This window comes from Apis cerana, linkage group LG1 (genome assembly GCF_029169275.1).
Source record: "Apis cerana isolate GH-2021 linkage group LG1, AcerK_1.0, whole genome shotgun sequence".
In the NCBI taxonomy this organism is placed as follows: Eukaryota; Metazoa; Arthropoda; class Insecta; order Hymenoptera; family Apidae; genus Apis; species Apis cerana.
Window position 1 is genome coordinate 19,818,654 of NC_083852.1, and position 25,882 is coordinate 19,844,535.

Genomic DNA, 25,882 nt, shown 5'->3' on the forward strand with positions numbered 1-25,882 from the left:
ATGAAGACACTATGAAGACACGATTACGAATTACACGATGATTTCGATACCGATATTCCGATGAATCGACGAAATGAACGTTCACCCATTTCGAGGGCATAAATTGATTTCGAGAGTCGTTTTCCAATTTTGCGTAACAATGAAAATCTAGCGCTCGCCGCGGAGAAGCTGAATGAACGACCGCGAGGTAACAATCAGTCGCCGATTCGAAATTAGCGTGTCAATATCATCTTTCGTCGGTGGTATTGTGTCGCGTTGAAATACAGGCTGTTAATAGGCCGTGATAATGCACCACGTCCGTGATTGATGGAGACACGGGAAACGGTTTTGAATAACAGCGCGTGTCGTCTCCCGTCCATCTTAGAACCGTTTAATTGCATCGTTCGATCTTGACGCCGTTCAACATTATTATACGCTATATACGATATTAAGCTATTTAAAGGGAAAATTTTATCAGAGCGTCGATATCGAGCATCGATCGAAATGATGATATAATTCGAAAGAAAGCAAACTATTTTTAACTACTTTTATATTCGGGCGTTTCGAGAAAGTTTTTTCTCGTTTTTTGCTCAATTGGAAAAAAAATATTATTACGGATAGATGAATTTTCCTTCTTAATAACAACGTGTACGTTTAATTTTGAAGATTCGAAAGTGTAAGATAAAAGAAGAATCGTTACGTAGAACGATGATTTACGAATGATCTTACATCTGAAAATGCTTCTTTGTTTCAATAGTTTTTGTATATTTTGAGAAAGAAACGATTAACTTTTTTCCGTTGATTAAAGTTTTCACGAGTCGATAGTATTCCACCTTTTTGGAATAATCGAGAGAAAATTGGACGCGAAAATCGGCGATAGAAACGGCCGACGAGTTTTTTCAAAGACAATGGAATATTTCTGCGTGACTCGCGCGATCGAGCGGTCGCGTTAAATAATGCAGCACGCGGATCGAAATATCCGGTTTCGATTATTCGTTGCGCCGTTAACTACGGAAGGAAGTTTCGCCCGCTATTTTTGAAGAGAATTTCATTATTGCGCAAGTACGATCGACGTCCCGGCTAAACTATACTGGAAGGAAGAAAAGGAGAGAAGCAAAGAGGAAAATTGGTCCACCGAATTACCTAATCTCCCTACACACCTACCACCACCAGTCGGTGATATTCGTGGCTCGTAAGTCGGCTAACCGCTTACTTACAAAGATTACATTCCGTTTTAGCGGCAGAGCTTTGCTAATTCCTCAACACGAGAGGCGTATCACGGATATATTCGCTCCTCTATCGAGAAAGGGCATCCTTTACATATAACCACGGTTAAGTAAATTAAAATTTAATCGCCACTACGTTTGATCGGAGTCGAGAGGAGATTCTGGACTTTTTTCCATTTATTATCGCGCAAAGTGATCGCTAGGATTCCCGTAGAAATTTAAACTAAACCGGTGGAGAAATATAAAATTCGTTGGCGGAAAAAGCTGTGGTTAAATCGTAAAACTCGTACGGATCCTCGAGAGGACTCTGTTTTACGATGAACCGAGAAACCGAGAACCGAGAGCTACTCCTTTGATATCCCCGCTATGAAACTAAAAACTAAAAATTTACTGGCTTTCAACGGAATAGGGTTGGAACGGAACACGCTTTCATTTCGCCCTACCGGCCTTCCTCTATTCCAAACGATACTTTCTTCCTTTCTCGGGGTAATCGAAACAAAGTCTTGGTCACCGGTCGGTTAAAGGATCTCCGAGTAAACGACTCTTCCACGTTATAAAGTCCGAGGCTTTCTCTCTTGCCTCTTGCGTGGATACCACTTACCTCTGGGTGTCCTCGTGTCTGGTAACGTGAGCCAAAGAGGGAATAGAATTGGCGCGACTAAAATGTAAGTTAACCTCTTCCTGGCACTGCTGGGCCACCCCATGTCCAACGCTTCCGGAGGGTCATCCTCCTCTCCCTGCAACAACAAACATCAAATTCAAAGGCACGATTCCTTCGGTGGAAATGGTTCGCTCTCTAATTAACAATCCCTTCCCTTAATCTGGTCTGGTTGCGCACTACTAGAGCTCGAGTGGAATTAAGAGCAAGGTTTCCTATCAACTGCGCTTCAACGACGATTATCGTTGGAGGAGTGCAATAAGGCTCGTGGTAAAAGAGACAGGCCTCTAAATTTTACGCGGTGGATACCGCGGTAAAGGTACAAAAGCGGAAACCCTTACATACACATATCCATCCTCGGGTAACCGCGACACAATGGCCTCGTAGATGTTTCGGATTTTCCAGCTGCAATCGTTCCAACGGAGATAATTGCCGTGGAATGAAGCGACGCCCAGTAATTCCCCTCTAGTACACCAATAATTTTCATCGAGGCCACGCGACCGAGCACCTAACGCCGTGTCGTTCGTCGCTGGTCGAGCGTCGGACCAGGGATCGAGACTCTATCGCTATCACAGAAACGCCGAGTAATACCGGGTAATCGAGCTTCAAAGAGATTGTACTAATAGCAACGTGATAAATACTAATAGGGGATGCGAACCAGTAGAATAAAGCGAGATTAATAAAGATCGAAATACGAAAGAGAAAAGTTGCGGAAAGATAGACGACCTTGAAGATCGACAGGCTAGAGAGAAAAAAGAAAGGAAGAGAGAGAGAGAGAGAGAGAGAGAGAGAGGAGAGAGGAGAGATAATCGTGCCAGAAGACGCGGAACTCGGGCGGAAAAGGCATTGCCTGGTGACTTTGCTTCGATTATCCGAGAGTAAAAGAGGGACTGAAATAGGCAATGTGTAGCGCAGCGACGCCGGGTGTAGCCAGAATTGACCCAGATTCGCGATGCATTCAAAATGAAAAGGCCTTCTCACTCATTTAGGACAAAGAGGTTCAAGATTCCCCCGCGCGCGCCTGCTCTTTCCGACCACTAGCTAATATCGGAAAAAAGCTTGCACTGCCAATTTCTCAGTCGCGGAAAATCGGTTCGCGCTTCAATCGGCCGGTTACTTTCTCCGATTAACCCATCATCACCCTTAAACCATCTGCGGAGATCATGTTCCGTCCTTGGGCTCCAAGTTGAAACGGCGAGTGGCCGTGAAATCGCCGCGTCATTTCTCTATGCGACGATCGTCACATTTTCACGGAACGTTACCTTCACCGACGCGAATATCACGAGAACGAGGCGGAGAACGTCTCGACGACGGTGGACGACGGTGGTCGACCGGCCACAAAGGATATTAAGCTGAAAGCCGAGATGGCTCGAGACGGCCAACTTTCACGTCGAATCGCTCGAAAATGAAAGTTCTCGCCCGGGAAAAAGCCACTTTTCGCAATTGTCTTGTTTCCCCGGATGTCGTTTCGCTATACAAAACGACCCAATTCTCCAACGGCCGGCCATTGTCAACCCTTTGCTATGAACGTGTTCGTCACGGTACATCTGCCAGTCATCCTAGATGGAAGACGCGAGGAGAGGATCGTTTGTCAGAAGCCGACCGGTCGGAAAATAAGGAGTCCCTCGAGTTCATTTTTCCTATCGGTCGATCGCGTCCATCCGAATTATCAAGCATCTATCTTTGACCGCGATCAGATGGGCGGAATTTCAGATAAGAGGCGATATCGGTGGTGGGCGTCCTTCCGCACTGAGAGACAATCGGCCGCCACGGTATGGCCGCGGACCACCATTTCCCCGAGAAATATTCCCTTCGTAACGTGACGTGACGCAGATAAAAATTTATCGAGCGTAATTTCCTCTTCGCCGCGAATCGCGTGTAAAATCTAATAAAATTTTGCGCGAATCGCGGAATTGATTTGGCGGAGCTTTCTCGAAAAAAAGAAAAAAGAAACAAGAAAGAATGGCGCGAGGTTGATGGCTCGAAGGATGGTGCGTTGGTTGATTCGCGAGACTGGTCGTTTCATTCCGATTCGATCGATGGACGATAATTGGCTCGGCCGTCGAGTCCGGATAGCGACTGCAGTTATTTTAGAAATGGCCCCTGGGAAACCGAGAAATCAGAAAACGAGGAAATTTCGCATCCGACCGGTCTTCGTGACAGGAAACGAATTCAAATTACGATCCCATGTATACGAATCATTGGGGGAGAAAGAGAGAGAGAGAGAAGGGGGGGAGAGAGGGAGAGAAAAAAGAATTCCAGTCGATTCTTCGCCTTGTCACAGTGTTGAAGTCGCACGATCTCCGTCGACTTTACCCTCCGGGAAATGGGATCGCGAAGGACATCGCGACCGAATTAACGTTTTCGTCGCGCGGCCATTGTTCCTGTCATTGGACCAACCAGCCTCCCAGCCAGAGACTCTCTTGTCTACATGGAAATTCGCACCAACGACGTTTCGCCAGCATTGCGGCCACCGGTTTCTAGTTGGCACAGGCGAGGAATGCGGCCGCTATTGCTTGCCTCTGTTAACTATCTTCCAGCGTAATTCGCAAATTGTCGATATGGAACCTCTTCCGATTTCCAAAATTTCGAAATCGTAATTTTCAAAATCGAATCTTGCAAAAGAGATTATCGTTGTGATTTAAAATCTTGCAAAAATTAAGAAACGTTGATTAATATGTACGAGAAAAATGCGGGCAAGAGAATCGCTTATAATTAGAATATATCTTTTTTCATGATGAAAAAGATTCCATATATCCGTATATATCCGTTTATACGAAGATATTGGAATAAGAATAACTTTAAATCGGACTTAACGTTCGAATAAAAACTGCTTTGCAATGCTTGCTTCTAACAGGAAAAAAATGTCGACGATTCTCGTAATCTCAACAGCTATTATATATAAGATTTTAAATGTATTTGTGTCTCGAAAAAAAAGAGCTTTCGATTCTACCTTATGTCAAAGAGAAAAAGAGAGAGAAAGAAAAAGAGAAGAGAGAGAGAGAAAGAGAGAAGAGAGAGAGAAGAGAAAAAAAGAAATAGAGAGAAAGAGAGAGAGAGAGAGTAAAATATAATACCAATGTTCGGCTATTTCCACCCTGCATATTCGGTGAATTGAACAATTACCGAATCGAGGCCCGCGTCGAGGCCAGCGGCTATACCGCCATTGGGAAGTTCTTGGATGCCGGCGGTGGTGCCGGCCGTGGTCGTTGTCGTAGTGGTGGTCGTGGTGGTGCCCTGTGAGCCTTGCTGTAACTGTAGGGTGGTCTCTTTCGACGATGCACCTGAGTAATGGGCGGCGGTCGACGTAGCAGCACCGTTGTGCGGCCTGGTGGCATCCAACAGCACCTTTAGCGAGGCTATCGCGTGCAGTTGCGTCGCTTTCTCGTCCACTTTGCCTGAACAATACCAGAGATACAGGTTAATGAGGAAAAACACCGAGTCACGCAGCTACCATCTTTCCTTACCTACTCTTTCTACCTACTCTACCTACTAACTTTGATCAACTTTTTCAAACCAGCGTGTCATGGGCGTCGATGCCAGTTTTCGTAAACCGATAAAATTATCCCACTGTATATACGTATACACTGATATAAACTTTTTCTACGCATATAAGTGGGATTGTAATGGAACAAACGGAGTATCCCATCTACTCTTGTGCTCTCCCATCTCGTCCTACCCTGGGGACAAATTGATCGTTACAAATTGATATTTTTACACCCCTTTCAGGATTCTCCGGAGAATATTCTCCGTTTGCACGCGAGAACGATCGTTTTATTCTCGAGTTTTAACGTGTAACCGTGATATTTACGACGGTAGTTCGATTGACGCCCATGGATCGCTATTTACGGTATTACGAAAAGTGCAACTCGCAAGCGAGAAAATTTCTTTCCCTTCTTCTTCCCCCACGATCTACGTCAAGCCAAATTCCAACATCCAGGATTCCGTCGATTATCCTCGGGTATCGGTCCGTGACGACGACGTTGCAAATTTGTTGCGAATTCCGCAAATGCGCAAGACCAGCGGATATACATACACACGTTCCATTTAAGCGTGCACTTAAAATCTAGCCAAAGCTGGGACTACGAAATAATTATGAGCAAGAGTCAAGGCGTTTTCGTGCGCTTCATTGCTACGTTCTACTTCGCCCGATTACCTCGAACAGGCTTGCGTTATGTAATAGCTACAGTTTCCTGGTCTATTTTGCCAGCCTTAACTGTTAACGATCTGCAAATACGCGCCACAGTCTCTCGACCAGTCGTCGAAAACGATTTCCAGACGAGGGCACGCGTTATGCATTCATTCCGGAAACTATTTCTATGCTTTACGTGGATGAAGCCAGCAACCGTGAAATACTATTAACCAATTAACGATATTTGGCGAGCAAAAGTTTTCCTTGGGACTTCGAGCCGATTGTCACGCAGATCGTCGAGTAATTGGATTATCGAAGTTGAATGTCATTATAGGCAAGTAGATCGGCCGGTAAATCGTATTTGAAAAAATTACAGCGAGCGGATTACCAATTTCGAACCAATCACATCTTTTTACGCCTGATGTCGAGAACGCTTTCGTGCCAATCTTCGAAAAACATTTTTTAAAATATCACGTTAGAAGCAACGTGTTTCGAATAAAGGGTTTAATAACGGGATTATGCGAAATATTGCTCTGCTGAATTATGAATCGGATAAATATTTCGTTCGGATTTAATTATATGGAAAATGATTCGTTTATTATCGTTTAAGTATTCAACATCATCTTCAAGTCATAATTTTAATTTCTTCTTCGAAAATATTTTCATTCTTTTGTTTTTCAAATTTTTTCATATCGTTCAACGTAAACGATACGGTAATTTTCTTCAGCTTAGAATCCTCCGTATAATTTGTATAATTTCCAACAATATATTAGACTATTTATTGCTTAGAAAATTATCCGAAATATACGGATCCGATTATTTTTTATAGCGCTAAATAAAAATAGTAAAAATGTGCTATAATAATAAAAACTTTCTTTCAAGATATACAATAATTAGCGCATACTTTTATTTTCTAATGAAACGTTTTCTTATCAGATTTTACAATTAATATTCATCAAACAAATTAAGTAATTGGTACATAACTCTTTATTAAATTTTAATTCTTCATTAAATTAAACACGGTACAACTATTTTAATGATGTATAATTATTTTTGAAATAGTGCACAAAATTAGGAAAAAAAAAAGATAACACAAAAAAGAGCAATCTATTTCAATCTTATTTGTAGATGCGAGACTTTCGCTCAATACATGTATTCATTTTTCACGATTATTCTGAATCTATCAGAAATAACCAATCAGATCGATATTCCGTTCTTCTTTTCGTTTGCGCACGATAATTGTCCGTTTCATCTTTTAACGAAGTACGAGAATTTTACGAATCGTTGTTATTTCGATTAATGGCGTGTCCATTCTACGCGCGAATTAATCTCCCCGCGATGATTTTTCTTTCTTTTACGTGGATGATCTTTAATTAATAGCGGATGAACGAGATCCGAATCTGACACTCAACCGAATCAACCGATACTTCCGTTTCGTTATCGTTAACCGAGCCAAGAAAAATCACGTATCTATTGAACAGATCCGAAGATATATATTTTCTACGAGTCATGGCCCAACCCTGTAATGCCGTACTATTTTTTTACACTATCACGTGACACATAAGATCTCACAAATTCAACATTACTTTTGCTTATTGCTCTGAATTATTTAACACATTGTGGACGCGAGACATCAATTGACGTCTTTCGTTTTTTGAATCATTGATGATGGAAGATCGTAACATACGAGATAGATGTGTATCGTGTCTCTTCGTTATGTGCACTACACGCAACGAGAGAATGAAATGAAACTTATAATACATTTATAAATTTTACATAGTATCTTTCTCTAAGGGAAAATATTTCCAAGCGAAACATACGTTAAATATTTTAAACAGTATATACAAAGGCTATGATAAGACTATCTAACTCTTTTAGCAACGTATCATGCTTAATTAAGAAATTAAATTAAAAAAAAAAAAAAAAAGAAAAAACGCCATTGACGTGCGTCTGTTACAATCTAGAGCAAGTTTATATAATTAAACAAATTGGTTCAAATTCATTAATTGTTAAATAATTATAACATTCTCTCGATTATCTTATAACATTTTGCACCGAAGTGATAAAAATTTTACGTCTTCGTTTCGAAGAAAAATTCGTATCACGCGATATCTTTGATGAAATCTCGCTTCTACTCTACTCGGAGGGGCGGAAGAATTTCAAATCGCGTGCCGTGTATAAATTTACTGTTATCTTTTCACGAGGAAGAGGAGCGAGCCACCGTGTCGTTAAATATTTTCCCATCCACTCGCGAGTAAATTCCCACGCTTCTCGTGGACCTGGAGCACCATCTCGAGCGCAATTCTCGCCTCTTAATTCAACCTTGTAACCGCGATAATCCCGGATCCGTGCATCGTGATTCGACTTCGGATCGGTTATGCGGTGTAAAAAAAACTCTGGAAAATTCGCTCGTTACCGGGAAAAACTTGGCTGTCACGACGCGAGCCGATCCTGCTCTTATTTCGCGCGATACTAGGTCAAAGAAGAAACTAGACGGGTCAGAGAGGAGAAGAATGGCGAGAAGAACACTGAAAGTCGGCGCGATATGAAAGTATCTGTCTAGCCGGAGGCTATCTCATTTGCTATTTATCTCGTTTCTCTTTCTCCTTTGTGCGCCTCCAGTTTTCCTCCCCTTCTCTTTCTCTCTCTCGCTCTCTCTTTATTCTTCTATATATGCGAAATATGTTATATCGTCCGAGTTTCTTTTTTTAAGATACATCATTAGTTGTGTTTATCGATCAATATTTTTTTCCACGAAAAAAGAAATAAACGTCGTCCAACGCGTTTATTATTTAAATATTTGAATGTTAAATCACGTTCGACTATAATATAAATTAATATCCTGATTTAGATTAGCGTGGAGAAATATTTCTTTTTTTTAACGAAGAATGATTATTATTCTTCGATTATCAAATGTATTTATCTAAAATATATTCCTACGTATCGAACGAAGATAGTATCGATAGTATAAAGTTTGAAATCAAGTTTGGGAATCTAAAATGATCGCGAGAAAAATTGTAAAATTTTGATTAGTCTCGTTGAATAAAAAAAAAAAAAAAAAAAGAATTCATGCGCGAAGAAGAGGAAGACGATAATTTGGCGATTAATTTCAACCAATCGCGCGTGTCCACGGTAGGCATTAGGTCAAAGAGGAAAAAAAAAAAAAAAAAGACCGCTCTGGTGAGTGGCCTTCATCCTCGAAGCTGGAAACGAGGCGAGAAAAGAAAGGCGAAGGGCTTTTGGCGAGAAGTCGGACTGCGATGAAAGAATCGACCCTCGAATTGCCTCGAGCGAGATGGAAAGGTATAAAGTAGGAATGCGCGAAGAGTAGGGGTTATGCGATGGAAGAGAAGAGAAACGAAGAGGGTGGAGCTTCGTTTTATCGTGTTTTATTAAACTTTGGTAATTTTGTTTATCTTTCGGGTTTTGCACCTTTTTTGAAACCTTGTATAATTGTTCGTGTACGAAAAAACAAAGACAAAGACATTGCGATAAAAGAAAAATAGAAGAAGAAAAGGAAGAAAGGAGAGAAAGAAAGAAATGCTTTCAATTAAGATTGCCTTATGGACAGATCGTTTAACGGAAGAATTGCGATAAGAGGGAGATCAACAACATCGCGTTTGATAAATTGCAGAGCGGTAACTTACATTCCGTTTAGCGATACAGATCGTTAAAACGAGTACGACGAGAAGGAAAAGAACAGTTGGGAGTTTCGTTAATTTCTTCAAATACTATGGATTAAGGGAGAAGGAAAGGGTAATTTTAAATGGACGAATAAAAAGAAAAAAAAAAGAAAGCAAAGCGCGGCAAATCGAGTAGAATAATCCGGCGCAGGTCGGGCCAAGTGCTACCTATTAACCTACAAAACTGGATCGGCCTAGGTTTGTTAGCGGACGGTTTGGTTTCGAGAACAATTAAATCGAATTGGCGCGGCTCGTTGCCGCCTTTCGGGGCACAGGCGAAGGAGGACAGGGTAGTAGACGTTTGATCGACTGCGAGCTGCTCGTTTGGAAAGCAAACAAGTGCTTTCGCTCGTGAAACACACTGAAATGGCCTGTATATGATATAAAATAAATGGCAAAAGGACATTGGATGAAGCGATCGTTAAGAACGAAGATATAGATCGAAAACGTCGCGTTCTTCGCGCAACTATAAAACCTTTTCTCCTTAATAAAAGAAATACTTTTGCCTTTATTGGATACGTGCGGATAGGTTACGCGGTATGGAAGATCATCCGACCGAGAAGATTTTTCGCGCGCAATTTCATTCATCTCGTTCGGATGGAAATAGACAATTTCATCAAGGATCCAAGGAGGAATTTCATTCCACACCTCGACACCTTCTTTCTTTTTTCAATCCTTCGTCGTGACCGTGGAACCGAACCGTAATATCGCATAGAAGAAGGAGAGTGGAAAGTTACCCCGAGGAAAATAAGTTGTGTCGAGACGAGACGTATCTCTTCGAGATAAATTTCTACCTTCGATAAGACGAGCGGACCAGTACCAAAATCGAGAGTCATTAAGTTCCTTAACGATGAGATTTGATCAAAAGAGAGAGAATTCTCGTTCTTCGACGTCATCGTGTATTCATTTCAATAACTTTCTTTCTCTCTCTCTCTCTCTCTTCCTCCCCTTCCTCCACCTGGAGGAAGGTCTCTGGAGCTAATCTTTCTTCAAATCCGGAATTGCCAACGACAGGAGATAACGAGTTCCTGTTGTCTTCCATCCTCGTTTGGCAAATTATCTAGAAAATTAAACCCAGGCTTCGAGTATCATTACCAATTTTCTCTCATTCTTCGGTGTTCAAACTGAGAAAACAACAATGGAATCCAATTTTAATTCTCATTGGAGAAACTCGAAGATATCGTACGTCCAACTATACGAAACTGTGATGATATAATGGCGAACACGTAGAAACGAGACGAGATAAGAGGAGCATTAAACACACATGATATCCGAGCGAAAAATAGCACAACATCGAAAGACAGAATTGGAGGAGGCGTGGATCGATATCGTTTTCGCTGGAAAATCCTTTTCGACGGTGTCGGATTCTCGCAAGGATTGTTGCATGTAGAGGATTAGATGTGGCTACCGGATAATTGTAATGCAAAAGCTGACGTGATTGATGACTGGTAGTTGCCTCGACAACCCACCACCACGAAGGTCGCCAAGCCCTCGATATCTCTGCTCGAGTTTCGAATTCGCGTCGAAGCTAAGATATCTTCGTTACACTCGTAATTCTTTCGCCTATTTTCGGCTTCCTTTTTTTAACAGAGAAGAGGAGAACGTGAGCAGGAAAATCGAGGACGTGGACTGACATTTGGGACACTCGAGGACCGTTTTTCCGTAAATAGAACGAAGAATATAAACTGGAAGCTCGAAATGGGAATTAAGCCAAAGTATGAGGAGACGTTAGCCACGAGAGACGAGTTCGAAAGCAAAGACAAGGAATTAAAGCGCAACGCGGCCCAATTTGTTAATATCATTCCCCACGGAGCTGAGTAATCGTGACTGTAACTAAGGGAACGAGAAGAGAGGATTTTCGATAAAATCGCTCTCTCTCTCTCTCTCTTTCTCTCTTAACTATACAGACACGTCACAAGGGATTTCGATTGGCCTTCCACCACGATTCCGCTCAGCCGCCTATCTTCGCAAACTTATTAAAAAAACGAACGTGACGCGTCACGTATATTATAAATAACATGTTTAATTTGGACGCCGATTTTAATGAAAAGCATCGTAACGAGGGATGACGTACAGGGAATGCTACTTTCAACCACTCGAATGCAATTAGTTTTACACTTTTTAAGTCGTCAATGTTGCAATCTTCGTCTCAAAGATGTGTAAAAATTCACTTCTACTCCGTTAATTTAATAATCTCTTTTTTTTCTTCGAAATTAAACAATAAAAATGTATCACTTTACAATTTTAGATAACGATCAAAGTGTTTGAATTTTAAAGAGTTAAGTACATTACTTAACGTTATTAATTTTACTTATAGATTTTTCACTACAATCGCTTCGAGTTTCGATATACTTTGCATAGTTTTACATTTAAGTGGAATAGAAACAAGATTTTTCTTCTCGTTTATATCGGAATGCAGTTGTAAAAGTAACGCAACAAAAAAAAAACAGAAACATCGATCTCTCTATTCTTCCATTGTTTTCAACCTTTCAAATCGTTAGGGAAAAGAGAAAAAAAAGAAAGAAAGAAAAATCGTCGTTTTTGAAAAGGAAAACCTATCGGTCGAGGATGCTCGACGAGAAAGAAACTCGACGAAACGATATACGGCGTATATCTGATTCGTGTATTTCGACGTGATTCAACGAAATCACCGCTCGCGTTTACGAAGCGGATGACTCGGTCGCGAGTTCAAAGAGGGAGATTTAAAGTATTTCCGCGAGCGAGAGGAGGACACTCGCGTTCAAGAGGCGGAGGACGCGAAGCAACGAACATTTCCACGCTCAGGATTCTTCTCGTAAGAATAGTTAACCGTATCGAATATTATCTGGAATATTAGCGGAGTACAAGGTGATGTGTCTCGATGACGTTAAAGGCTGAGAGTTAAAGGAAGGGAAAAGGAAGGCTCGCCCCAAGTGTGGATTCGCTAGTTACGATCGATACGCGCCGCTTTCTAGGTCAGGGTCCCGATACATACTCGCCACTCACCGCTACTCAGGGATACATGCTCAAAACGCGTCCCGCAAATTCATTTGAAACCAACCATCCGGCTTTTCCTCCGTTTTCCCACAGAGAATGCCGAAGAAGAGGCCGATGGTGTCGTCGTTGTTGTCGTTCCTCTGCGCCGCTTTTTTCCCCTCTTCTGTTTCACTGACTCGGATGTATACCGAGGAAAATCGAGGGGAAGAACGGGATTGAATCAGCGAGTGCTCAGCGGGACAAGAAAAATATGTAGCTGCTTTTCGCGTGGAAAAAGAAAAAAAGATTTCCGCTTTTAGATGAATCGACCGGTAAAAGAGTGTACGTAGATGTGTGCACGTGTCTTCCTTTGTATAGGCTCGCGTTCATCCGTATAAGTACGAGATGTGAAATATCGAATAGAAATTGCATATTGAACGTTTCCCACGCAATCGAGATTAATGACGTCCTTTCGCGGGCATGTTCTCGTGACGGGCGGGGAAAAAAAAAGAGAGGAGAAAACTCAGGATGGGAAGATATATATATATATCTGGATCGACAGATTTAAACGAGAATTTGGAATAAAGTTATCGCTTAAGTTAATGGTAGGGCGCGATAACGGGTGTCTCGATTCTCGATTATCGTATATCGTATATTGTACATCGAAGTTACGCGTTATAGAAATATAGGGAAGAAAAAAGAAAGAAAAAAAGAAAGAAGAATCTGATTAGAACGATCTGATGGAGGAACGGTTCGTTTCATCCACGCGACACGGTTTAACTTACAACGGGGCCATCCGAGTGATCCACGTGAAAGAGTTGTCTAATTGATGATCGTCCTTTTCTTTCCATTCGCGCGTGACCTGACCTATTTATATAAGCGACTCCGGTACACGTACGTGCACGGGCCGAAAATCAATTTCAACGTCGAGATTATCGGGGTTACCTTCTGGATTAAGATTCCTATCGATCACGCCAACCGCGATCTTTCTCCCACCCTTCGAGCACCTCCCCAAGAAGGTCGGTTAACAAACGCTCGTCCAGACACTTGTACAAATTTCATCGACTGGCTCGCGGCCGAAAATGCACGCGATCCGTCCTCCATCACGCGGTGTATAACGATTACGCTTGCCACGAGGGCAAAGAGAGAGAGAGAGTTTATCGATCGGTCGATCGGAATTTCGCGCGGGACGAATGCCGCGCTGTAAAGGAATTTACGATGTTCGTTTCACGAGACGTCGGGAACACGAGTCGCGGCTTATACGTCGATAAAACGAAATTGTCTTTGTCAGACTTGAAATCTCGAACGTTTGTGCGAGACATTTTCCTTCGAATGCGTTCCCCCTCTAAGTTTCTAGGTCAATCGGCCATTCTAATCTCTAATATATTCGTGTATACGTGCCCTCTCAAATTTAATAAACGTCTAATTCCGCAAAGAATAAACCACGAGTCTACGAGATCGCGCTACGTGGAATGATAATTATAAAAAATAATAATTATCAACGTGGAAAGATCGTTCTTTCCTCGTCTCTTTTCTACATGATTTCCGCGAAAAAATAATCCGATTCTTGGAACGACGTGTATACCTTCTTTTATCTCTCGTTATTGCACGTTTTTTCCGCGCCAAGAATCGACAGCGCGGGCCTTCCATCACGGCGCAATGAAAAATAGTATCTTGAATTGGATTTTTTTTTTTTTTTTCCCCTCGATGAGGCCACGCTCTATAAATACAAAAGGGCAGAGAGGGCCGGAGGAGAAACGAGCGCGCACTCTCATTTATTTACTCAGTTCATCGTCGAATCGTCGCATTAGCGTTTAATCTATCGTTCCGATCGCCAGTCGATAGAGTAGTCGCGTATCTAGATGTCACAGTTGCTTCCTGTCTCAAGGTTTTTTGCCCGCTATCCCGATAATCTAAACCGTGGAAAGAAGAAGCACACACGTTCGTTCGTTCGATGTATCGAGCGATGCCGCCTCGAAACTATGAAAAAAAAAAAAAAAAAGAAAGAAAGAAAGAAAGAAAGAAAGAAGGGTATGTCTGGCCGCAACTCGAGTCGTTCCACTGATTTCCAAAGTATAAACGTGCAACGAATACAACGAATACGCAAGCTCCAGGCAACAACGTGCACGACATTGAACTTCCAGCTCGTTATCGTCAAGTACTCGCAACGTTTAATTACTTGGTCCGACGCAACTGCACATACAGTCATCGGTCATGCAACAAACAAGTACAGCTAGACGAGCAACAACGCAAATGCTACGTGCTACATCACCCCTATTTCCGATTTGTTTCCCAAATTGTTTAAAACCACGAGTCGCGTGTAAAGGAAGAACCGTACGCGGCTCAAACTTGTAACATCAGATGTAGACGCTGTTACCGAGCCGGAGAAAAGAAAGAACGAGCGTCTCTATGTAAAAAGGTTAAACGAGTTACAATTCGTCCAAGATCTTTCCAACTGCTTATTTCGGATTTAAATATACTTTCAATTGAAATTTTCAATTGGAATCTATAAAGCTCAATGATATTCAACCACACACCACGATTAGTTGCCGATTAATTAACGAAGTTAGTTATTTGGGAAACTGTCTCGCGACACGGAACTACCCTTATTGTATTATTAGGATTACAGTACAACACGCTATTTTGAATTACTACGCGAGTATCTCTTAATAACCGAGGAGATATTTCGCGATCGAATGGAATCATCCCCGGTAATAATCGTCACCGGTGTCAAGAGTTGACCTCCCTCCCTATTGTATATCGCATATCGATAAAAAGAGGGGGAGGGAAAGGCTGAGAGAATGGTGTGTCCTGGAGATTCTCGCAAGCTTTATCGCGACTCTACATTTAAAAGCACTTTATCCGAATAGAGGTTTCCCAAGTTTCGCGGTTCGTCTCGATTTTCCAGGATACGGATACGGTTACCGCAAAAAGAGCTAACTCCCGCCTCTTTACCAGCCGCCGTCGTGCCAGAAAAATTAATCGTATCCTCTCGGAAAGTTTGGAAAAGCGAAAAACGTGGATCGATCGTTACAACGATAGATAATACTTGGCGAGAATTGATTCGAGAGCGTAGGGCGTCTAAAAAGAAAGAGACAAAGAATAGAGGGGGAGGGAAAAAGAAAGGAAGGAAGGAAAACTACGATAAAATATAACGACTACGAGCTAAGAGCGTGCTGTCAGCGCTAAGGCAAAGCGGCAAGCGAGAGTGATAGAGTGTGGAGTTGGTATACCGGCGCGGGACTGACCGTCGTGGAGCGGATCGATCGTGTGGATCATAAGCTGTAGCAAGCCGTGCCTGAACTTGGCGTGGCTCTCCCTGGAATGAGACGAGGAGCCACCGTGGGCTCCCTGCTCGCAGCCCTGTCCGGCCGTGCCACCGGCACCACTGCTGCTGCCACCTCTGCTGCTGCACCCGGCCTCTCCACCCGCCGGTATGCCGCTGCTTCCGCATGCACCCGACACGCCACCCACGCTCGTCTCGCTACTGTTCGTCGCGTTCGGATGCTGCTGGAACACACACGTCATTTCGTCTCTCAATACAACATCGATCTCTTCCTTTTATCCGCTTCTTACATTTTTTATTTTACGTTTTTTTTTTTTTTCTTATTCTTCATTTCAGCGAGCTTGTCGAAAAACTATTAACTCCTCGTCTATTTCAATGAATTTTCACAACCTGTGTCGTTAAGGATCATATAGTTTGAGCAACTTTTCTTTCATAACGTTCATCGTAATCAACGTTCGAACGAAATAAAATTTATAATTAGAAGAGATTAAAGCGTGAAAATTCGTGTCGAAGTTGCTTTTTTGAAATTATTAGCAATTTTGCGTCGAAGTAAGACGATTCCGTCTTTCTCGCTCGAGAATGAAAAATTGACAAGCTCGATACGTACGTAACGTGAAAAGTATTTTTACGCGTACGACTTCGTTACACGCGTATATAAGAAAGAGTTGTTCAAAATGTAGTAGTTTTTCTGTTCTTAACAACAAATTTTCAAATTTACCGAAATCGGCAAGGAGGTAGCTTTTCGTCAAGTTGTCCTTCATTCCTATTAGCTTTTATTCTACTTTATTTTCGTACCCCTTTTCTTTAATTACTTATTCGTCTGTTTTTCTTCTTCTTTTCCTTTCCTTCGCTGCTATTTATCTTCGTTCGCTCGGTCACCCTTCGCTCTAACTCGACGGTAGATTTTTACGAGACCCACGTGTGAGAAAAGAAAAATTGTTGTCCAATAATACCTTCGATTCGACTAGGGATCGTTTCAAAGATCGATCAAGCGCCCAAGCTGTGAGTATCCTACCTACCCGCTTCGAAACACCCTCTCGTGGCTTCGATTTTTTACGACTCGAATGAATCGGGATAATGGCTACAGTCAACCAGACTTTGGGATCGATGACTTCACCAAGCAACCGAAGTACGTTTTTACTTCATACACGGCATTACACGTTATCAAAGCGATTGCGTGTTTAAAACTACCTCACGCTACCTTCTTATACGCTCGAAAAAACAGTCGGAATAACTGCTCACTGATCTTTTATAAGTAGTGAAAAACTTAATCGATGTTAACCGATGGATACGTTTAATAAATTTAAGAAATATTTCCAAAAAAAAAAAAATTATTACAAAACTCCATTTTCCACATTCTTACAGTTTCCAATCACAAAAACGAAATAACCAAACTTTCTTGATCGATGATATTAATATTCGATAGTAATATCTTTCCGATATATTTAATTTAATTTAAAAATAATTTCACCAAAAAGGTGAGAAAAATAAGTTCCATTGTGTGATTCAGTTTTTCTTTTTTTTTTCTTTTTCGTCGAACGAAACAATTCTTTCACGATCGTGTCATTTTCTGTTGTTTTCTGAGCCGGAAATATATGCGCGATGCGAAGCTTATCATACATTTAATCATACATGTTTAATCATATCTGAACGATCGTGTCAAGCATACCACATGGCTTACGTATTATTTATTTATTTTCTTTTTTTTTTCCATCTTTTTCCCTCGATTTTTCCTTCGAAAGGATGAGAAAGAATGGCGAGAAAGATGATCTCATCTACTATGCATGAAGCGTTAACGTACTCCCACGCCTCGGCTTCCTACTTTCAGGTCGCTTCCGGATAATCGTGCAACAGCTTTGGTCACGGATCACGAGTCTCGTGTGTATCGCTACTAGCCTGGATACATAAAGCCTGTCCTTTTGTTCGTTTAGATGCAGATGAATCAGGGTTGTAATGACGGCCTAACTTTACCCGTTCAACAATAAACCCGTTACGAATCAGTGAAACATTGTTCATTAACGATAATACATTCTATTTCATTCGATTATTCTCAACAACTTCGAGAAATGTTCCTATTACGATACGATACTCCCTATCGAGTTTGACCAAAGTTTTTCTTCCTCTTTTCTTCGTCGAGTTTAACTTGAGCGAATAACAATTAATTATAATTTTGTATGAATTTTTTCCTCGTTACTCGATGAAAAATAAGAATCTTCTACTTTTTTCCAGGAGTAAAGAAATCGAGTTTAAATAGAGATTCGTTCGATAAATTCTTCAAATATCACGATGCACAGTAACATCTGTTCCGTGTGCGCGAATGTTGTGAAAACATTCAAATTTTGTATAAATATCCGCAATCCGGTTACATTTAAACTATCTCGATAAAATACAATATTAATTTTGTCAAAAACATTTTTTCAATGAATTAAAAAAAAAAAAGTGACTTTGACGAAGGAGATACAGTTTCAGCGTTCTTTTCAATCCGCGAAATGTAAAATTCTACGAATCGAAAGAAAAGTAAAAATCATCCATTCCCGTTTTTTCGATCGTTTACAATTATGCAATAATTCGTAACACCGAATTTCTTCTTCGCGCTACCCGATTTATCAGCGCTCTATTTACGAACCGTATAATTGTATCGAGCTTGATGGAAAATAAAAATTTCTCATTCAATTTTCCCTCATTTAATAATAACGGGCATTAATTAATAGCTCCAAATTACTTCATCACTTGACTCAACGAACCGTCTTTATTTGCGGATGATATATTCCATAAAAATAGATAGGGAGGAAGAGAGAGAGAAAGCGAGAGGGAAAGAGCCGACCCTGAATAAACAAACGACCTGAAAATACGCGACACGTTGATGCGGTAAAAAGTAATTTCGCGCGGGTGAAAAATAGCCAGAGGTGGACGGAACACCCGGCAATCGAGAACAGGGATGAGAAGACCAACTATGAAAAACTATGATTGCTATGAATGCTAAATTTCGATGTACGTTGTATCCTTGTTATCCCTTGTCTTGTTTCGAATTTTCCCTCAAGATGATTCTCTCTCTCTCTCTCTCTCACTCACTCCACCGCCACGGTTAAACCAAACAACCCCTTACTGCAATATTACCTGTTACGTGGCGCACCACACAGGCCCGAAATGTTTACGAATTCGTCGAGGATCCTGTTTTCCGCGCGCATACTCGCGGCGTAGTTTGCACAGAAGCGACGAGACGAAGCGCGCACACTCCACACAGAACGAGATAATGATGCGGCGTAGCCGACGCATAAGCTGGATTGCTCGTAATTCCGCGACGTCGCACTGCATTCGCTTGTGTTTGCCAATTACGTTTCCACCCTATCCGGAGGAAATTATCACGTCAGACCGACGGCTATCTTTTTTTCCCCCTCCTTTTTATTACGAGGCCTCGGTTTAATCGGCGCGCATTCCATCAGACGAATCGAAATAAATGGACGTCGAATAATTGGACGAGACGGATTGATTTTACGAGGTTTGAGAAGGTTGTTCGAAATGAACGATTACGCGTGGAGATATCCTCCTCTAAATTTTGGCGATCGTTCGAGGGCGTTCGGGAGGTTCGCTTAGACTGGTGTTTAGAAAAGCTGGCATTAACGAAAAGCATTAACGAGAGCTGAATTTTCTGAACGAATGAAAAGTTGAAAAATGAAAACTTCATCAACGGTACTCTCTATACGATCTATCTGTTTTCGCCGTTTCGAATTCTCTTCTCAATTTTCCGCGATATGTCGCGCGAACGTGTGCAAAAGAAATTGAAATGTTCCATTTTAAATTATGTTTTGAAAGATGGATGGAACGCTACGCGATGAAAGAATAATTCTTGTTATTTGATGTATATATCTCATTCGTGCGCATCGCGTGTTTTCTTTCGTATGTAGATGAAAGTCTTTTAAATTTTCTTTCTGTTCCTCTTCACGAACGACGACCAGCGTTTTCCGACGAATTTTTTCGAACAAGAGATAAATCGACTGTTCCTTTTTTTCACTTCTCGTTTTCAACCGAATCGCGCAGATGGATGGAAATTCGAGTTGATAGCGATTAGCCAAAGATGATTCGGAGATAAACGCAGACAGTTACGAGGTTGAAACTAGGAATGTCAGATCTCAGCATCAACTAGGGATATATCTTTGTACATACGTCTGTGTTCGTATTCATGTCTGTCGTATCACGTCGACGAGGTAATGAACTTTGTAATTAACGAGATGGACTGCGAGAATCACGCGTGTATCCCTTCGTGCGGGTATCCGAGAGTTGGGTTGAAATCATACTAATAAAATCATTTCAACGACGAATATATATTCCATATATTGAATAGAAATGATGAAAAGAGGAATGTAACGATATAAAATTTGTTTCAATATTCCTTCTTCGATTCAAATTATTATTATTATATATGTATATATAATTTGTTAAACACGAACAATCATCTTCGGAATCGAAAATAAAAAGTGTGGAATAACAATGTATCTTTCATTAGAATCGTCTCATTTGAAAATCCTTGATTTGATCGTTATTCCAGCAATTTTTATCGTTGCGCGTTTTAACGACGGTATTTGTGCTCCCGAAAGATGGGGCTCGTTCGTCGAAATCAATAATACAAAATTTACTCGTGGACGCGCACCGGTGGAATATTAAATCTTCTTTTCGAGGTGATCCCGAAACTGGATAGAATCATTTGTCACGGACTCGCTTATATTTCATCGCGAAATATTTACGTCACCGGGTTTCGGAATCCGCAACACCCTTGGGAACCCTCTTCTCCTTTGAGACGTGGTTAAACACCGCGTTTCAACGCGGCATGAATTGTAACTCATCCGGGAAATGAAACGGTTAAATAAACCACGGTTTGTGGATGAGCCGGGTCGGTCCAGCAATTATGTATCCGACTTCGAAAATACGAACGAGAACGATCGCGAAAGATTTTTGAGGCCGCCGTAAATCGTGGCTCGTGGCCCAACTTTTCTAATCCCCGAGACGAAACGAGACGAAGCGAAAAACGGACTTCGTTTCTTTGCTGCTTATTACCGAGGCCCACTTTTCCTTAAAAAGTATCCTCGACCAAGAGTTCTGTTGACTTATCAAGAGTTTCGTTGCATCTGAAAGCATAATGCCTCTGCAAACTTTCCACCAGGTATATCGTTCCTTCAATTGTACAGAGTGTTTCATAATCTCCGGTACAATCGACAGAGGGTGGAATGAAGAAAACTTGAAAAATTCCACGATTACGATTTCTCTCTCTCTCTCTCTCTCTCAACCTGCAACGATCCACAACTTTTCTCTTTTGATTCATGATGTCGCATTAAGTCGATCGTTTCCACGATTCCGAAATGACAAGAGCAGAGAATTGGTTGGAGGAAAAACAGGCTCTTGAAACTCGCGCTAACTGGCGGTGCTTTTGACAGGAGAAATTTCTTAGCGGATCCGTGCCAACAGAGATTCGTCCTTCGATTTCCACCCGACTGTCCTCGCGGCGATATTTGCGCCCGTTGTTCGAAATTCCGCGAGTTCGTTCGGGTCGTCGAGTGACGGAGGCTGATATCGCGAATCTGGGCGAAGCCTTCGGGGGATCGTCGCTAAAAATTGGCACTATTTCCTGATACCAAGTGCCGATACTTGCACACTTTTTTATACTTAGAGCTAGAGTTAAGAAGCTCATCCTGCGCCTTGATGATTTATCGTCACGTTGAATATTTATCAATCCCGAAAAATTCTAAGAAACATTTCGAAAGAGAAAAAGAAGACAGTTAGCCGAAGCGACGAGAGAAATTAATCCTTAGAAATCAATCGTATCTCTATTCCACGAAAATCAAGAGCTTTTCTGGAAGAGAATGGAGAAACGAAGAGATCTCGTAACGTTTTATTGAGGTCCTTACGAATCCGTCGAGGTTCGTTCGTAGAAAATCCAGTTTCCTCCTCGAACGAGGAAACTTCTTCTTTCCTGCGCTCGTAAATATCGGTTGAATATATTTGTTGGCGAAAATATCGATGCGGCGAGGAGGACTGGGACGAAACGTCCCCGATCAAATAAAATATGAGCAGGTACACCGGTGGTGTCGAGAGGCAAAACGATCCTGTGCACTTATACACAAGGGGACATACGCAATGTCGGATGTGAGTGATCGCTCTTGTGATCGAAGAATAGAAAGAATGATAAATAGAGCGGAATAATATCGGGCGAACGTATCGTAACGATGATTTATTCAAAAATATATGGGAGAAGGCGTCCGGATGGCCGCGGATCGGGGAGATGGGCGTGGCATTCGGGTCTTTTTCCGGGTCGGAGCGTGTTTCGTGCACGCGAAACGAAAAACGATCAATTGATAATTGTTAATTGCGAATCGGTGGCACGTGAACGCACGTCGAACGTTCGAGTGACGGTCGGGTTGCGCGCTTACAGGATCGCGTGTTAAGTCGCGCGCACGAGAGGTAAGCTGCTTAGTTGAGCGGCTGACAAATTTATACGAGTTAGCACGATCGTTGCACTCCTATATCTAGGCACGGGTATGGTTTCCTTTGGAATTTCTCCATGTTTAACGTCGTAAACGGGTTCTCGTTTCGTTGGGAATTCGTTAGCGGTTGAATTCGAAATTCGAAGTCGATCGAAGAAGACGCGGAAAGGAAAAGGAACGACCTTTGGATTCGAGAGTTAAGTTCACGACGGCGTTCCAATCGATAACGGGCTAACGTTTAATTTAACCATCAAGATGGAAAGGATTGTTCGTTTGGTTATTGTTTCCAATGATATCGATCATCGATTCGCGTGGTTGATTCAGTTCGACAGTCGATGCCAATTGCCGCGAGCAATTCGGAACAATTGAATTTAGACCAACGTGAGAAACAATTCTAAACTTTCTAATCGAACAGCGCTATCTACTCCGCGAATTTCTCGCATGGCGCGAGATCGTTAACAATCCGGCAAATAAATCGACGACGACCAATATAAACGGGCTCGCTTCCCCTTTACGTCGAATTGCTACTTTCGTATACGCGCGAATACTCGCCGCCCCTTTATCGGCCATGCTAAATTTTCATCTTCCAAAGTTTAACCTACATTCGCATACCTCGTTTCGTCGTTTCGTAATTGTAAACTTGTTTCGGCCGGTCGAGTCGATTTTACAACCAATTCCAACCAATTCCGTGCATCGTTCTCGCTCGTGTGTTCCGTAAACGTCGATTCTGTAAACCGGGAGTTCTGGCCTTGGCCCGGTTACACGAAAAAAAGAAACTCGAGCAGGAAGAGAAGAATAACGGAGAACAAATAAGTAGGAACGAGATCTCGCAATTAACGACAGTTACGTATGTGCGCGAAGTCGTGTACGAATCTCCGAGCTCAACAGGAAGGGGGTGAAGCTGTGAAACGTGGAACAATTAGGGAGGCGATACATCTTGGTGGAGAGACGTGTCGTTGATTTACGTGTAATTACGTAATGGAGATTTAATCGTTCGATAGATACGATAAGAGAAAAGTGCTGTAAAAGGGTGCAGGAAAGAAAGGAGGAAGAAACGAATAGAAGGAAAGTCTGTGCGAACATCGATTCGAACTTGAGACGAAGCGATGGTTAATAGCCTGTTATCGATAACAGCGTTATAATTAATTATAGGCCAAGTCGAAGGAGGAGAACAACGAGGAGTCGGAGTATGGCGAATAACGGAATTGTCGGAATTTCGATCACGATGGGGATAATTGCTATTTAATCAAAATTTCCTTCGACACCAGGGATCCTGGATTCTTTCGAAAGGAATGGAGGCGAGAAAAATTTCAACGAATGCGAAAACGAGCGGCAAAGATGGACACAACGTGTGATCAACGCAACGGCAAACGGCCATTCTGATTGCATCCTGCGTACGATACATTCCCTTCTTCGTTCTTTTCTCCCTTCTTCTCTCCCCTCTTCCACTGTTTTCCCTTTTTTCTTTTTTTCTACTTTCCTCTCTTTTGACGTGTAACACGTCCGTTCGAAACAGAGTCGCATTGAACGAGAGCGTAGGCGTTTATCGCAGCTGGCAATATTTCAAGAGTGCACTGTTGAGGCAAATGCAGCGAGTAGGCCAAGTGAGGCCGGGGATTCATTTGAACTCGTTTCTTCGTCACATTTCAACAATGCCCCGGCCATTCGATTGTCACAGATTCTTTCTTTTGCACCGACTCGTCAAGGACGGCGATGTTTCGAGCAAACAAACTTTTCTACCCTGCGCGCCACCGAGTGGACGCGAAAACAATAATTCACCCTGTAAATAAACCTGAGAAGCTTCGTTCTACGCTCCTAGATTTTTATCAAGGACTTTAGCCGGACCAATCTCGCGGTCTCACCCTTTGCTCGAATTTTTCTCGAAACTGTCGGCAAACGGAAACATTATCGATCGATCCCCGTTCGAGATCGACGAGCCTTTCGACGATTAAGCCCGTATCTTTGCACTTTTGTCGATGTTTACCGAGCTATTTGTATCGTTGATCGGTCCAATAATCTGCACGAAGAAGACGAGTCCTGGATAGAGAATTTTGATGACGAGACCTTCGAACAACTGATAGGATCATCGATGGGGGAAGTAACGCGTTTCAACAACGGATAAACTTGAAATTATCCGATGTCGGGTGAAAAATAAAAGAGATCGCACGGACGTGTCTAGTCGCATACGATGCGACGACGCGAGGGAAATTCTCGGTTGTCTTCCGAATCTTTTGTCTCGAAGACCGGTTGACGTAATTGAACGAGCACCCGGGGTTAAAATATTTCATCGCGGATGGCAAGTAGGTCAAACAACGCAAAAGTAAGCTACATTCAACGAGCTACTCAAACCGGAGGGGAATCAATTAGGACGCGAATGAAAAAGTTTGTAATTATTTTGGGATCGTTAAAGCGAACAATGAAAAAAATCGTAGCTCGAAAGGATGTACAAATAATTTGTATATATCGAGGGATATATTGTTCCGCCATGAAAGATACTAGGTTGATATGAAATCGTACGAAATGTCTCCAAGATCGCAATTAAATTTTGCTTTATCGTCAATTTTGAGGATTAAATTTAAAATAAAATCTCGTTTCAAGATAATTCAAGACGTATACATCATCAACGTTGTAATATTTTGTTATTTGACCGTTGTGTCACATTGACATAATTTATAATTTATAATTTGAATTCCTGCACGAGGCAGGGACCAAGAAAGGTCCAGTGGATGGCAATGAATCGAAAAGCCACTACCGTGGCATGAATGGAACAGCTAATATCAAAGCATCGAATGGAGAATGTGTGCATTACCTAACGTGCATCCGGGCTTGCATGCACTTAGAGCAAGGGTTGCTGGAATATTCGTAAATAAATGATTGGGTCGGCTTACAACTGGCTTCGATTCACTGTCGTCGTCTTTCCATGACCGTTTCCTAACCTAGACCACGTTTGCACGGTCTTTAAAAATCTTTCCTCGCTCCTTATTCTCCGTATTATTATTATAATATCAAAATCTTGCCTTTATATAGGCTGGTAGAGCTTTTTGTTACAACTTTATAACTTTGAGTCGAGGACCTCCCATTCACGTTGCTTTAACTACTACATCTTGTTTCCTCGAACTTAAATTGTTCATAACTTGACTTAATAAATCTTAATCGACTTTGCGCGAACTAAACTTTTGCGTTTGTTTTGGCCCCTAAAATCGATCCTTCAAAGATTTCTCACAAATATGTCAAGTATGCTTCTTCTCGCACGATATCACGCGTACATGATTGAAAAATATTTATAATTGACGAAGAAAAAAATCACTCGCGTTTCATAAACCAATTCGTACAACATTTTAAGAGAATCGACGAACTAGGCCGTATTATCGTATGATCGAAAGTTTATCCGAAAGTTTATTTCTGTCGATCGATATTGTTGGTTAATACGTACAAATTTCGCGTATAATGTACCGTACCTCTATTTCTCTATTTTGCAATTATTCTT

At 41.8% G+C, this 25,882-nt stretch overlaps 1 protein-coding gene across 7 annotated transcripts in view; it reads right to left on the bottom strand.

The window, feature by feature from the left end:
- Nucleotides 1–25,882, bottom strand: part of LOC107992936 (sodium/potassium/calcium exchanger Nckx30C) — a 55,628-nt gene that overhangs the window by 17,224 nt on the left and 12,522 nt on the right. For 2 of the 7 annotated variants that reach the window (XM_062087443.1, XM_062087440.1), the window contains 3 exons: nucleotides 15,882–16,140; nucleotides 4,990–5,261; nucleotides 1,807–1,942 (listed from right to left, as the gene is read on the bottom strand). In XM_062087443.1, coding sequence (XP_061943427.1) covers nucleotides 1,807–1,942; nucleotides 4,990–5,261; nucleotides 15,882–16,140 — 667 coding nt within the window. Of the gene's footprint in view, nucleotides 1–1,806; nucleotides 1,943–4,989; nucleotides 5,262–15,866; nucleotides 16,144–25,882 lie in introns of all 7 variants that reach the window. The other 5 variants (XM_062087442.1, XM_062087438.1, XM_062087441.1 and 2 more) reach the window with 3 other exon arrangements.